A 16526-nucleotide genomic window follows, 5' to 3' on the forward strand; every position below is an offset into this window, starting at 1 on the left:
ATTTTCCAGTCTCATTTGTATTCTCTGACAACCCTAAAGCAATCAAGAGTACCCTTTTGTGCTATAGCCCTTCCTGGTCTGACCCTGTTCAGTAGCCCCCAGAAACAGAGGCCCATGGGGCAGGTAGAACTGTCTTGCTCACTTTTTTTCTTTCCAGAAGTGTGGGGGTACTAGACTGGGAAGGGCTGAGGCACAAGCCAGCTCTCCCACCTGCTTGATGGTTATCATGAAACCCTAATGAGGTTGGAGAGTGCATGTGTGCCACACTCCTTCACACTCTGACTGTGCACCAAGCACACAGGACACTTTTACCTAGCCATGACAAAGCTTATGCTATGCCCCCCTGATGGGGTCTTTTGGCAACACCCTAGTTGAAAATTGCTGATGTTAAAATTTTCTCTCTAATTCCTGTGTTAAGTAAAAACACAAAATGGGGATAAAATAACATTCAAAACAAAAAAACCCCAAACAGCTTGTTTGGTATTTTTTAATGTTCAAAACAATACTAAAATCAGACAGTGCTGAAAAACTGAAAGAACAAGGAATTAATGGCTATAAATTGTTTGAGAGTAGGTTCAGGCTGGACATCAGGGGAGACTACTTCACAGTCAGGGCAGCTAGGATCTGGAACCAACTTCCAAGGGAAGTGGAGCTGGCTCCTACCTTGGGGGACTTTAAGAGGAGGCTTGATAATTACCTAGATGTGGTCATATGAGCCCAGTATTCTCTCCTGCCCAGGGTAGGGGGTCGGACTTGATGATCTACTTAGGTCCCTTCTGACCCTACATGTATGAATATATGAATCTGTGAACATGGACAGACATGCACCAACTCAGTATAATTTACAACAGCTTTGCATACCTATTCACTAGAATCAGGAATGGGGATGCATTCAGTTATGCTAGAGTAGCTTACACAGTAGATAACTATTACAATATTTCCCTGCTAGGTGGCAGAGAACCAGGTTTCTTTGCTTTTACATAATAATGACCTTGTATTGAATATGTATAGATTACATCTAAACCGTGGTAGTGATTTACCACTATTATTGATTGCTGCTGGGGGCAAGGTTAGAGAATGCTGTCACCATCAGGGTATTCTCATTTAAGGGGCACATGACCTTTGTGGCAACTACCTTGATCCTCTTTTGTCTTTCCTAAGTACCACTGTGAAATTCACCTTCAGCTGTGGTCCAGTCATGTTGTCCTCCCTTTTCATAAGTTCTTTCCTTGGTTCCATGTCAAACTCGTTGATCTCATTTTGAAGGCTCTGGCTAGCTTGCCCCTACCTATTTCCCAGCTATTTCTTCTTTGCTCATTTACCCTTCTTTTGCATTTGTATCCAAGTGGGATGCTGAATAAACTTTATCATATTTGGTTTTTATTAATGGCTTGTTCTTTTGTGAAAAACAGTGAGCAGATTCAAGGTTCATTGTGCAAAAGTGGCCATGGCTATAATAATAATTGAAGATGACTAAAGTAACTAGTTATTCAAACATATACTATAGAATTTTTAGAACATTCTAATATGTAAACTTTTATGTAAAATTAACAATGCTTATATCATAACACATTTAAATTTAATAACAAACAAACACAATGGTCTGAGTGATGCTTTGTTTTGTAAATTCTAAGCCACCAAATGAATTGGACACAGCTGATGTAATTTTTTTCATAGCTCACTGAAATAATTTTTATCAGAATACTTCCTCTTGCTTTTTCAAATATTGTGTGATCTTTGAATGATGAAAGTAGATATAATGGTTACTCCAAGCCAGTGGTTTTCTTCTGGTTTCACCTCAACTCAGTGAGCCCTCACAGCTTGATAGACAATTTATTTTTCTTTCAGAGAGAATTTGCATATGTTTGGCCTGTAAATTGGGCTTTAGAGGTGCAGTTGTAAATCTACCCATACCTCTCTCCTCTCAGTCTACCCCGACTATGGGCAATGGGCGACTTAAAGTTATGTCCTGATGGGTGAACTCCTGAAGCCATGTCTTTGTCCGGCTCTGTAGTCCCGTGTTACGTTTGTTGGTCTTCATATGTGATGGTTTCTTGAATTATTCTTACTTTGGATCCATCATTTGAATGCTTTAGTGTGTTTCAAGATGAGAAGATGTAAAACTGTTATAATGGGCAGAAAAGGAATCATTTGTTGAGGATACTGAACATAGTGGCCTGCTTTCTTGCATGCTGACCAACTAAAAACAAAGCCTGATTTGCCTACTGAAATACTCAAGGTGTCTTTAAGTCTTGGCCTGGCCCTGTGTATTTATGGAAGAAGACTTCTGACTTGCATTTCATTTGCTTAAATTTGAGAATTAATGGGTGCTTGGTTGACAGCTCTGAAAACAACTGTCTGCTATTAATCTACATGATTATTAAGGAAGGACAAGAGCAGGAAAGCATCGTTTCCTCATACACTGGTTCACCCTGGCACCAAAGAAATTAAGCTATGCCTATACCTACCATCTTCTACTAGCATAATTTCTGCAGATAGACTAAGAACTGCTGCTTGCAAACTATGGGTCCCTCTACACTGCCAGGTAAAGGCCTAATTGGATCTAATGTGCGCTCCATACAGTTGTGCCTCCTGCCATACCATGCATACATGGCAGGAGGCCTGATTGTGGAATTGCCCATTAGATCCCATGGTATATTATCACTGGTGCAGGGGGAGCCCAGGATCATGATCTCAGGCTTCCCCTTCACCAACTCCCATGATAGGGCTCAAAAGGGCTTGCAGTGGAGGGCATCATTTCCCCACTGAAGGAATGCTTGCGTCCACTGTAAATATTGTCAGCTGCAGGTCCTGCAGCAGGGCAACCTTTTCCACATGCCTCCCCCAATGCAAGCCCTGCAGCTAATGTTGCTGTGGGGCTCACAGTGGGGACCGCATGAGGGAATGCTGCAACCACTGTGGGCCTCCTGAGGTGTGGGACTTGCAACAGCAGCAGTGTTGTTCCTGCTACCGCCGCTGCAAGCTCCATAGGAATGTGGGCTGTGGGGTTTGCAGTGGGGGCAGTGCAGCGGAATGCACTGCCCATCAGGCTCACAGTGGCAGCAGCATTCTTTCCCCTGCCAGCCCTGCAGCTGAGGATGCTGCCCCTGCTGTGAGCCCTGTAGCCAAGGAAGCTCTCAGCAGGGGCGGTACTCTCTGCTGCAAACCCTGAAGCTGACAGTGCTGCCCCCCCTCCCCAACCTGTCTCTCACCCATTGATGACTCAGTCTACATTTTCACTGACTACCTGTCTTGTATGCATACCAGCCCAGCCTCTGGCTTCTTTACTTTTCATTCCATCCAGGAAGAGCACACACCAACTGCTGAAACGTCCTTAGCCTGACGAAGGGTTTTGAACCCGGAAGCTTGCTTAATAATCGTTTTCCAACTATTTAAGTTGGTCTAATAAAAGATATCAGATTCACCCAAAGAACCTTGTCTGCCTATGTCTATCTATTACACATTTTTAATGGAGTAACTTTGTAGCTTGTTTTATCATGCCATGATTTGTTTGAATGCATAGCTGGGTCACAACTTAAGGCATGATTACCTGGTTAATCATGTCTTAAGTGCAACGTGTAGCGGGGCCTTTGAGAATGTGTTTACATACATGCTAGCACAGAGAATACTCTGAGAAACCACCAGCGTCTGGGTGGATCACAGAAGCTGGCTGAAGTGCCTACACATGCCCTCAGCTGGATAGCCACAGCAGCTTTCCTCCTCCAAGTGCCAGAGGAGTTCCGCTGATCCAGAGGAGCTTTTAGCGTAAATTCACTCAAATGTTTGCCAGAAGAGCTGAAGTTCTGCTTTCAAAATATTGTAGCACAGGATGAGTTATGAGAGCACAGTCCACTCTTTTTTTTTTTTTTTTTTTTTCCTATAAAGGGTCGAAAAGTACAACCCTGGAGATCTTCAAAAGGAGACTGGACACACACCTTGCTGGGGTTATTTGACTGTAGCCGTCTTTTTTGCCCAGAGCAGGGGGCTGGACCTGTTGAGCTCACAAGGTCCCTTCCAGCCCTAAGCTTCTGTGAATAAGGTTCCCAGTTGTGGCTGTGGTTTTGTGATAAACACAATTGTCTATTGGGAATGGAACAAAGACCAGGTCTGCTGAAAGTAATTAGGTAGTATTGAAGGACCTTAATCTAGCCACATATTTAACAGAATATATAGATCGCATGTAACATTTCTAACTCACTGTCTTCCACAATGGTTCCCATGCTTCATAAGAGGGTAGTCTAACATCAAAGTCCTGATACTGTTACAGATGATGAATTAGAACTTGTGTTGGAAGTGATATTTTTAATTAGCCCAAATAGATATTTGCAAAAAAAAAAAGTCTTTATTTGCAAGCTTTCACTCTTCATGGAAGAAGACTATATCACAAAGCATGTTCTCAAATCCTTATTCATTTCATCACTGAAAAATGCTCTCTAGCCCTTAGTGGGTATTTTGACTTCATCCCCCTGCCTAAAGAGTAGTTGATGCTACAGTAGCAGTTTCCTCTCCCGCACATACAGTGAGTTTCACCTGAAGGTAGTATGCCATGAATATGCTTTAAATGTTCATTGGCTAGCCCTGTAATATTCTTAGAAATGTGGGAGGAAGCAATATTTTGTCAGAACCTGTAGGCAGCATTTTTTTTTTTTTTTTAATTCTCGCCTTTCTGTAACTCGGTTACAAACTTAGACTGCTGACCTGAGTCTGTAGAACAGCTTCATTGACCTGATAAGCTAAGCGTTCACTTGTGCGTTCAGAGACCTTGAAACCAGTTTTATAAAAACTGCCTGTAATTTAATTTATTAGCTCTTGGTATACAGCAGTAAATTTAAGATCGTACATGTTCTTGTATACTGGCTTCATCAAGGCACCTAATAACTTACATGTATAAGTGGCTCCCACTGAAATAAACTTGGATGAGATGGAAAACTTTCTGGGCTGTGCAATCTCTTCACAATATTTTACCTTTAATTAAATGTCACACTCCAAATAAATGATGAGTGAGCTTCTCCTAGCTTAGTAATGGACTCTTTGCCTGACTACCTCATAAGCACAGATTGCTAGACTAATCACTTAGGCAATATTTTCCCATCCTAATTTACATAAGAGAATATTTTTCTATTCCTATTTACATAAAGCAATACCAGTAAAGGGCAGTGTTGGCTAGACTAGAAAAAGAGGGCAGATGGTCTGATATTTTCTTATTTTGTAAATATTAAAGTACCATATGTAGAAAATGTGATTTAATTTTTATTTCAGCAGTGTATCTCCTCTGTCTCTTGAGTTTATTGTTCTGTTTATCCGTAGAATTATAAATGCAACTCCATGTTCCTGCTCAAGTTATATTGTACTCTAAAAATATATATTTCATTCTTGGATGGGAAGACTTCTCTATCATTTGCTTTTGACCCACCCTTGTACATGATTTTTATATCCTATCTGGAACATATTATTTCATATAGTGAATTTGCATAGTTAGCATCCGTTTATTAATTTTTGTGATTGCATTTGGAAATTAAACCTTGGAGCTATGCTGTAAAGATGTTAATATATTTAATTTTAATATATTTAATTTCTAAAACAAATTTATACAACTAGAAAAATGTAACAACAATTAAATATTTAACAGGCATGAGGCTTTAAATGTTCCTCTATCACTTGTGATAAGCATCTAGACACTCACCTTCTGAGATTTCCCAATCGCTACGTTTCATATGTAGCTTATTTTATGGTAATATCATTCTGGGTTGTACTTTTATATAAACTCTTGCTATGAATGTATGTGTTGTTATTTTTTCTGCTTACATTTTTTATGAGCAGATTCTGTAATGTTTATAACCAGGAGTGCTTTGAAAAAAATATTGGTTCCTGGATGATTTAGTGGTTCCATACTATACTGAGGAGATCTGTACTCATCCTCAAACTAATTTTCTTTTATCATAGCTGTATGTAGTTTTTGGCCCTATAATGATCAGGGCCAACAGTGAACTAAGGCATTTTTCTTTGACTTTGTAGCACTAGGATTTCACTACAGAATGAGCTCCATGTTACCTTGGTTAAATTGTTACTTGTACCCAAACCACTAGTTTAAATCTAGCTTATGTAGGTACACGTTAGACATTTAATTGACAACATGGTAGACTTACCTTCCATCTGACAGTTTTTATGGAGTATTAAGCAATGTAAAGTGGAAATTTCAAACACAGTGGCTATATTAGTATACGCCTGAAATAGGTTGTATTCTTACTTTTGCTCATTGGGGGTTTATTTTCTTTTGTGGTATAACCATTTTTATTAATCTGTGTCTGCCAGTGTTATATAGATGTTTTGTGGGGCCGAAATGTATACAGTTTAAAACCTGTCATGGAGAATGTTACATCTCCAGTACCCAATGTATCATTCTTGTTTGAAACAATTACTATTAAAATGATCATAAACATTAATTTTAACCATCAGCACATGATTGTAACGTTTTAAGGTGGGACTTGGAAACAATTTAGAGTTCTGCATGCTTAAAGCCAGGGCTGTTCAACTTCAGACTTGCGTGAGGCTCATAAATCAAGTGCCTGGGCTCCCACCTGGCTGCCACTCCCCTATTGTTCCAGCTGTAGCAGCAGCAGGTGGGAGGCTGTGGGATCCCCCTTCCTATCCCAGCTTCTGTTTCTAGCCTTTATGCTAGGGTGCAGGCCACAGGGGAAGCTATACAGCACAGTGCTGCAATGGAGCCCATGACCAGAGAGCTTGGGGGCAGAGGGTACAGCATGCAGCCTTTGGAGTCCCACAGTCCACTGTGGTGCAGTCAGCATGGCATTCAGCCCCTACTGATGCAGCTCATGTGGTGCATGGCCTCCAGCTGCTTAGAATGTGGGCAGCTCGGCTTCAAATCACTGTTGCAGCTCTATGGAAATAAAAGACATTCACTTTCTCATAAATGACATAGTATATTAGGGTATCGGTGTCTTTCGTTCATAAGCTGTTATGCGGAGACATAAACAGGTAATAGCAGATGTGCTGCATGATGATTTGGATGGTTTTCAGTAGATTGTGGTAATTGTCATATGGGTTTATTTAATTGTGTATGAACTACCATTTAAAATGCCATATTGTGTTTATCTTTTTGTCATTTCTTCATTAGACATAACAGTACAATTGGTACTGTACAAAGAGATTTTTCAGAGTTATAAAATGTACCACTTTAATTGTAGTTGTGGTGGGACGGCCTCATGGAAGATTCAGGGTGACAGTACTTCTACCCGTCTCCAAAAGGTCATCGGACAAGTCCATGTTTATAGTGGGCTTAGAGCCTCGAGTCTATGTGACAGCCTCTACACAGTGCTGCCAACCCTGGTTTTTAAGAAACCGGCACAAAAATGTATAAGTGAACTTGTCCAAAATGGACAGTGCTTTTAAATCTTGAAAGGATTTTATCAAGTATCTTTAAAACCTCAATCAGCTTGTAATTCTTTGTTTTTCATAAGAACATATTAGAATTTTGCAAATAATTTCCTTTACTAAAATGTTGGTCCTATTCCATTAGATGGACATGGCACTTCCAAAGTTCCACTAGAGACAACAAAGAACATGAGGCTGTATGGGCCAAATCCTGTGAGCTAAAGTAACTTATAGTAGTTGCAGTTTCTTATACCAGGGCAGAATTGTTTGTGTTCTAATACATTTCTGGAAAAATGATTTCTTAGTTTGCCTTTACTTTTTGTGTTCGGATCAATTTTTTTTAGGACCTTTATAAATAATGGAAATTATATTGGATAGGTGTTCTATTTTCTTTGGCCCTAATCTGTCGGTATTAGGGATGATAACCTATAAGCAACTGCCAATCAGGGCATCTTCTGAAATGTCATATTTTATATTTAAAACATGATCTCTGACTTATTCTTAGATGATGATTTGTGTTTTCTCCAATCACTGTACACACACTGCTTTGGGAAATACTATGTTTAGCTCTCCGTATTCATCATTTTTATATGTTATGTTGTGCAGCAGTCAAGCATATTGTAATGAATTTGTGCAAAATATATTCATGATGTACTTAAATTTTATTTTTCAGCTCTTCTTCAAGTGGCGATTTCACTTAGCAAGGTAGAGCTTAGTGTGGGTGAATCCAAATTCTTCACATGTACAGGTATGTATTTCATTATATATTCAGGAATGCAGTTTTTGCTAGATTTTCACTATCAACCTGTATAATTTGAATTCAATTCATAGCCATAGAATATGTATATTAAAACTATGCATTTTTATATTTTGCATTGAATTTTAACTGCTTGATTGTTGGGGTAAATACTCAGTCTTGCTTGGTTTCCCATAATGTATTTTATTCTGGAGACTGGTGATATTAGATGCCAAGCAGATTAAATCACTTACTTCTGAAATTGATTTCCATTAGTATAAATTGTTTATGTATATTGTTTTGTCCTTTTAAAATTATTTTACTTGTCTAAACACTAATATTAGAATGAATGTAATGATCATAATTGCATAATCTTTCTAAATAGTTAATGAATAAATTAGACATACCACACTGCACTGCAGTTGCACCTGATTGTTTTAGTGTCCAATAGAACATAACCTGAAAAAATGAAATTAATTTATTCTAATAAAATAGACTTTTTATCTAGAGAAAATTTTAATAAACTGTCAGAAAAAATATTCTGTGACTCGAGGTCTAAACTCAAAAGTGCTGAATAATTTCCACAAACCTAGAGTGCGTTTGCATGGTATTTCATTGGAGTCTGTTTTAATAACTTCTTTTATTCAAGGTATATGTAGTATGAGTTCCTGGCCCAATAACATCCATGGTAGTTTTGCATTTACTTTAGTGAGGCCAAAATTTAATTTGTGGTGTTGGTGTCCTTTAGGATGCTGCTGACATGCACTTTGATGGATGAAATTCTGCTGCCAGTGAAATCAGTTCTAAAACTACCATTGATTTCAGTGGGCCTGGGATTATGCTCTTTCTTCACCTGATTTAAGACATTATTTGGTGTATGGCTCAGACTTTAGTGTGGATATGATCATTGCTTTGTTTTTATAAGATGAAAATTGGTATTGCTTATGGTTCTTATAGAAGTAAGCCGTTCTTAACAGTGGGACACCCTGGTGCTTTTCAATAGTTTTATCATTCAAAATGAATAAGTACCTGAGGGGTTCAGTCTCTCTCAGAGGTTAGGCCCCTCATATATTTCAGTACCTAATAGAGAAAGATTATGATTATTTATTTAGCGTTACCATATCATTATATTCATATGAATCTATTGATTGCCCCATGAAAAGTCATCAGTATATCATCCCTATGCTTTATCAAGAGTCTGTAAATAAAGTGATGGTACAAAATTGTTAGTTCTGTTGTGGTAACAATAGAAATTATGCATCTTTTGTAGGAATGAGGTAAAAGTGACTTAATTTTTTGAATGGCTCATTGGTAAACAGTATGATTTAAAATATTACTTAAAATATGTTAGGCCACATTCTGCAATGTCATCAGTTTTGTTTACTCCCAGGTACTTTTAATTTTACCAAAACCAGAGCAGAGACTGGAAAAAGACCTTATATTAGTTTTATAAATGCCTGACTAACCCTCTGCCTTTGCCTACTCCCTAATCCCGTTTTAGTTAGGGTCATTGATTTGCTGGCATATTCACCTGTCCAGCCAAACAAATTAATTTATCCTTTTTGGAAATCACAGATATCACTGTTGTTGGTCCTGCATCCTCTTTGACATTCAGCTGTGAAGAGCAGAAACCAATTCCCATTCTCATAATACTCTATGGCAAGGCAGGTCACAGGCTCTGTTTCTTCGGCAGGGTTGATTTGGTGTTGAATATCTGCTTTGTAGTATTTTCTTTAAGGATGTAGCCTCATCTCTCAAGAGTCTGTGTTCCAAGATGGGGGATGAGTGGTTAGTCTGGGATACAGAATATAGTGGAGTTGGGATATGGTACAGAATGTGGCCTAGTAATACCACATATGTACCTATATCGGGAGGGATTTGAACCAATCAGTGAGATTTTTGAATGGATGATAATTTAAAAAAAAGTAAAAGAGCAGGCAGGTGCATGAATTCAGCTAGCTGGATATCAGTTTGTTTTGAAAAGTGTAATATCGTTTAATGACTGTTTTTGAATGCAAGTCAAAGAGGCTGCTGAAGTTGTTTAATGACAACTTAGAAGCAAAATGTAACAGTTCAAAATAGTAAATTAATCTAGTTAATCTTACATACAAAACCATTTATCTGGTTGCATTTAAAATATTTTTACTGTTTTTAATCTTTTTTTTCTCAAAAATATGTCTTACAAAGATATTTTCTTAAAAAAGAACAACTAATTTTTGGAATGGTGACAAAATGTCTCAATGTTGCATTTATTACTCTGGTTATATTACTATGGGCCTCTCTACATGTGCTGATAAAGGTACAATGGGATATATTCCCATCAGGTATTATGATCCCAGACAGCCCTTGTGCCAGCTCCCATAGCTGCAAGCACTGCAGCTGATTGGGCTTAGCAAAGCTTGCAACTGGGGCAGCATGGGAAATGCTGCTGCCACTGTGAGCCGTGTACCTTATGAGGCTTGCAGCAGGGACAGCATTCTCCCCACTGTGAGCTCCACAGACAAGGATGGTTGCAGGGTGGGGAGCATGCTTCCTGCTGGCTGCAAGCCCTGCAGCTGACAGTGCTGCCACTACTGCAAGCCTTGTCAGGTACGGGGCTGGAAGCATGTGTTTCATGCCTGTGGCTGGGAGCCCTTCACTTATTGGGACTCCTAGCCACAAAGGAGCACATTGCCACATGTTCAATTAATGGTGCTTTTGGAACAAGCTAAAAGTTATTGCACGTTTGTTGTGGAATATCTTGATAGCTTATTGCTTGTTTTATCACACTATTTATTGTGTGAATGTGTAGCTGGGTCACAACTTAAGATGTCATGACTTAAGTCTAAGGTGTAGAGGGGGCCTTAATGGTATGGTATACTATACTGTATACTATAATATATAGTACTGAATTATGGTAATTTAATATATAACCCATACCTAGCTTTTGCTTCAGGTGATAAAACATCTGAGAGAGAAATGCCAGTGGGTCAGGTCTAAAATACAGCACTGCTTCAGAGAAAAATGTTCACCAGAAGCTTTTCTCTATTTAATTGTTTTTTAAATTTAGTTTATTTATTTTTTATTATCATTATCAGCACTGAGTATCAGATAGACAGGGACCAAGAAGGGTAAAGCTGCAATTCAATGAAAATTAGAACATACTCTGGGGCAACAAAAGATGTAAAGAAAGGTTCAATTTAAGGTTTTGCCTAACGTTTTGGCTTGGATCTTATCTTCTTCAAATAAACTTCCCCAAAATGGTATTCTACACTATTGCTGTACAAATACAGATCTCAACATATTGATAGATTTATGTTTCTAGTCCTTACTAATAATTCAGTTTAATAACCCATTGAATTTGTATCTCTTGGATTTAATTTGGTCCCACTTAAAACTTGTATGCAGTTTATACACAAGATAAGCTTGATATGGTTAAGATCATCTCAACTGAATAAAACATGCTTAACTTTTTTTTTTTAATATTGCTTTTTCTTTTAGCTATTGGTGAGCCTGACAGTATAGATTGGTACAATCCACAAGGCGAGAAGATTGTTTCTAGTCAACGAGTAGTTGTTCAAAAAGAAGGTGTTAGATCACGGCTAACCATTTACAATGCAAATGTAGAAGATGCTGGGATATATCGGTGCCAAGCAACAGATGCAAAAGGACAGTCTCAAGAAGCCACTGTTGTTTTGGAAATTTATCGTAAGTGAAATTGAGGAGCGAAAACAAATGAAAAGAGAAGATTTGTTTTAAATTCCATTTATTAGGTAGAAAACTTGCCCTTGATGAAAAAGTAAGCGCTCTGTAGACATATTTCTTTGATGCAATTGATTGTAACTCATGCAGTCCAAATCATACATATTGTTATGGAGATTTTAATGTGACATATTCCCCCTCCCCCCCACCCAAACTCTATTATAATATACTATAGCATCATTTAGTATTATGAAATACAGGGCATGTCTACAAATGCATTGATGTGCTTTAGTTAATGTGCATTAAATTTAGTGCCTTTGGGTATTTATACATGTGCTCCAAGAGCAATTCGAATTATTGCACCCAGAACATCTCATGTATCATCATCCCCACACTTCAAAAGGGCAGCTGTGGTGCTTTATCTAAAGCTTGTTCAATAAGGTTTAGATAAAGCATCCATGCTGCCCTTTTGAAGTGCAGGGACACTGATACACAAAATGCAGAGTCTGCTAGAATGCAGTATTTGCCATACTCCATCAAATAAGTCTACTCCAACACATGGGAATTACAGTGCGTCGGAGCAGCCTCTCTGCTCATGTACTTCATGTTCTCCATTGTGAAGTACTAAGAAAATGTCCATTAACCTATCTTAATGTGCATTAACTGAAGAGCACAGTTTTTAAGTTAGGCATAGTGCATATTAACCTATTTTAATGCACATTAACTAAATAACACTTTTTCAGTGAGGCTTTAATGCACATTAAAGTAGGCTAATATACATTAAAGTGCATGTATAGATGCTCCCACAGTATCTTATCATGAGGATGCACTATGTATATTTCTTGTAGGAGAAGGTACCTGTAACAGGGGCCCCAACCCCAGTTACTTGAGTGAAGCAAACTGCAGTGAAGCTGCAATGAAGTAAACTGCAGACTTGTAAGCCAGCTAATAGGGTACAGACTGCAAGAGCAACAAAGATGGAGTAAGGGGAGGGACTAAAAGGGAGTGAGGCACTGGAAAATTCCTTTTTTTCTTTTTTTCTTTTTTTTCTTTTAAGATAGCAGGTTTAGAGTTTGGGTGAGGTTACCTTTCAGGGGGTGAACATGGAAGAGCCCAAGATGGACTGATAAGAATTAGTTAATAATAATAAATAATAAGTATTAGGCCAATATAAATTTCCTTTACAAATTCCAAATTGCACATTGATTTGTAGGAAGAGGGATGCAACGTTTAGGCTAGGTACAGACATTCAAAAAGCCCAATGTGAAATTGATCTAAGTTGCAGGGTTTTTTGTAAACAGTGTAGTTTTGATCGGTAGCAGATAGAACACACATTTGCTCTTTGTTGAGAGAGGCAAATCTTAGACCACATTCTGCCATTTTAAAACCAGTCTGTGTGTGCTGAACTTCTGTTACAGGTAGAGATTGGTTTCCAATCACTTATACAGTAAAAGTGTAATGTTTGTACCTGACCCTAGTGTTTAAAAAAGAGCATACAGTAAAATGTCAATCTTTCCCTGTACTTGGTCCTGGGACTTATAGGAACTTGGTTAGAAAGCTTTAAAGCCTTTAACATAGCCATTAAGTGCCATCTAAGCACATTCTATTTACCTAAAAATATATATCCAGTATTTAATTGAAGATTATTTTTTCAAATATAAACAGTAGGCATTATGATAAAGTGAGTATATAAAAGCCATACCAGAGGAACTTAGCCAAAGTGTAGTTCAGATAGCTTTAGCAGGTATAATATATTGAACTGAATTCTTTAAATCAATTGTATATATGTACTAATCTAAATGAAGCACTCAGATGAAGCCTAAGATAAAAATTCATGCATTAAAGCTATATTGTGCCATTATTACTTAAGCAGAACTCCTCATTTATTTCAATGGTGAATAATATATTAAAGTTAATGACAGGCTGTGGCCAATAGTCAGGCCAGGTCACTGATGAGCTAGAACATGACAGGTAAATGTCAGGTCAAATATTGAAGTGCTGCAGCTGTAAAAGTACAGCAGATGCCAAAGGACAGACCATTTGAATAATAAATACGATTGACAAAACAACTGTTCAAGCTGATGACATTTACAAACAATAACATGATGGTTGCAAAGTTGATAGTTCAAAATAATTTCAAATTCTGTAGAAGTCATTTGTATGCCTAAAGCTATCATTCACAACATGGGCAGACTACTGAGAAGTGTAGAAATCTTTTGAAGTGTTTGTCAGAAAGAAGTATAGCAATCTAATATTTAACAAAATAGTTCTCAGGAGACAAAGAAAAAGAAAATTAATTACATGAACCCAGGAAAAAGACATGAAGTTTCATGCCAAATTTCTCTAATTTGCATTACTTATGCTGTATGATGGAACAATGAGAGTTCCTGTGTCCTTTCAAGTGTGATTATAAGTACACAGCAGTCAGTATGGCCAGGTACAGACATCACACTTTTACTGGTATAAGTGATCAGAAGCTGGTCTATACCCATCGCAGAACAGAAGTTTATCACACATAGACTGGTTTAAAAAATGGCAGAATTCAGTCTTAAGATTTAGCCCTCTCCTCCCCCGGCGCCCCATCAAAGGGCAAATGTGTGTTCTGTTTGCTATCAATCTAAACTAAACCACTGATTATAGACCTCATTGGCCAATAGATCAGGCTGTACAAGAGATGCACGCAATAGCAGTATGTGACCTGGGTATCACATTGACTGTTTATTCCTCCATTTGAAGTCTCTGCAAAGGGGATTTGTAGAAGCAAGTAGGAGATAAATTCATGTCTCTGTGTGCTACCCTCCAAACCAGCCAGTAACAAGAAATGCTTGAACTTCAGGGGAGGTTCTATTCTGTCCTAAATGATATTTCTTTGTGCTTTCCCTGTGCACAAAATGTGCATTAACAGAGAGAATACATCTAAGGCATGGTCTTTCAAAAGATCTTGTTGGGCAACAGTTTTGCAAGGACCCTGCATAGGGTACTGTGTTGTATTATTTTTCAATAAGGATTCAAATGATTCAAACCATACTTACACAATTAACTACTCCAACCCCAAATTATTAAATAATATATTTTTGAATAAATATGGAGTTATTTGTCCATTGGTTTTTGATCCCTTAGGTTTCACTCAGATGATATGTTTTGTCTTTTTCTACAATCAAGGAACTAAAAATTCACTTCCCCACCCTCAGTTTTATGTGCTTTTTAAATAAAAACTGAGATTTTCACAAAATCTCTCCCTTTTTAGTTTCTGAGGCATATATAGAAAAATGCAAACCACTGCCATCAAGGATGTTTCTACTTCAGGAAGTACTCATCCTCCTGAGTAAAAATTCCACTGCCAGGCCCAAAATAGTTAAAAGCGAGAAGTAGGAATCTGTTTTATATCTTGAAGAATGGATTAGATGACCTGATTACAAATGTTCCCACCTTTTTCTTTGATTTGTTTCTCTTCGAACAATGTATGGGCATGTAACCTGCAAAGCTAAATAAAATAATATAAGGATTGTTAACTACTGTTTTTTGCATTTTACAGAAAAGCTCACTTTCCGAGATATAACATCCCCACAAGAATTCAGACAAGGAGAGGATGCAGAAGTTGTTTGCCGTGTCACTAGTTCACCTGCACCTGTTGTCAGCTGGTTGTATCGAAATGAGGAAGTCACAACTATCGCTGACAGTTAGTATTTTGGTAACTCTTTAAGTTATAGTTCTAATTACAAGTAATAAGACCTATTTTAATAGAAAGTGCAGGATAGCAAGGATGAGTCTTAAGGGACTTTTAATTTTCACTTAATATGTATTTGGATTATACACAAGTTGAAAGTTTAAATGGAGACTGATAGCTTTCTAAGGGTATGATCACACAACTAAGTTGCCTTGAGTATATTAAGATAAGATAAAAATGAGTGATGTCATATTTGTTGAAAGACTGAATGCAAACCAACAAAATGAATAAAAACAGAGAGTACTCTCTTCATGAAATGTCACGTGAAAATGAGAATTTTATTTCAGATGTTGTGCTCTTTGAACTTTTACTTTATCGAGACTATATGAAGTAATGATTATTTCAGGGTATATTGAAATAAATGAAAAGCATCCTTTCACTAAATATTTATGCTCTTACTAAGTTAGAATGAAAGTAATATAGCATCCACTGACCTAATATGATTACACCTGTGTTCTTACCCTACTATTTTCCTTTTATACTTCTGTCCATAGCTTTTAAGAACAGAAGTGAATGTTCTTTGTGTTGAAAGTAAGGACATATACTGCTACTGTCTCTCTTCTAAGACCTCACTGCTTCTCCCCAAAGCTGATTAATGTTGGTTAGTAGTAAGATACCTATGTCTGTTGTGAGGTGAATTGTTTTCCTATCTAGCTTCCCAAGACTACAAAGGAAAAAAGGCAGTAAAACAATTGCCCGTGTTTTGTCACATTGTCCATTTTGTGGTTTTGTTCCTCTTAATTGTTGTTAGAAAGCTCTTTAGATTCTCAAGGAATGACTGATCTCACTAGAACTTCACTATTTTACGAAGTATTTTCATGAAATTTCCTCTTGAGTTTTTCGGCAGTATCAGACTTCCAATGCTTGATGAGATTCAAGTAACAGTTCAACCTTTAATTTAACTTAATGCAGACTGCAACACCATTTCTTTAGCTCAAGATCCTGACTTGAGTGGAGCTGTTTTTAATTTGTTCATTTTGTTTCATAATC

General features: G+C 37.6%; 1 protein-coding gene across 3 annotated transcripts in view; it reads left to right on the forward strand.

The window, feature by feature from the left end:
- Window positions 1-16526, forward strand: part of NCAM2 (neural cell adhesion molecule 2) — a 569780-nt gene that overhangs the window by 279396 nt on the left and 273858 nt on the right. For all 3 annotated transcript variants that reach the window (XM_019476390.2, XM_019476392.2, XM_019476391.2), the window contains exons 2-4: window positions 8066-8140; window positions 11609-11815; window positions 15345-15488. In XM_019476390.2, the coding sequence (XP_019331935.1) occupies window positions 8066-8140; window positions 11609-11815; window positions 15345-15488 (426 nt within the window). The remainder of the gene's footprint in view (window positions 1-8065; window positions 8141-11608; window positions 11816-15344; window positions 15489-16526) is intronic.

This window comes from Alligator mississippiensis, chromosome 1 (genome assembly GCF_030867095.1).
Source record: "Alligator mississippiensis isolate rAllMis1 chromosome 1, rAllMis1, whole genome shotgun sequence".
Lineage (NCBI taxonomy): Eukaryota > Metazoa > Chordata > Crocodylia > Alligatoridae > Alligator > Alligator mississippiensis.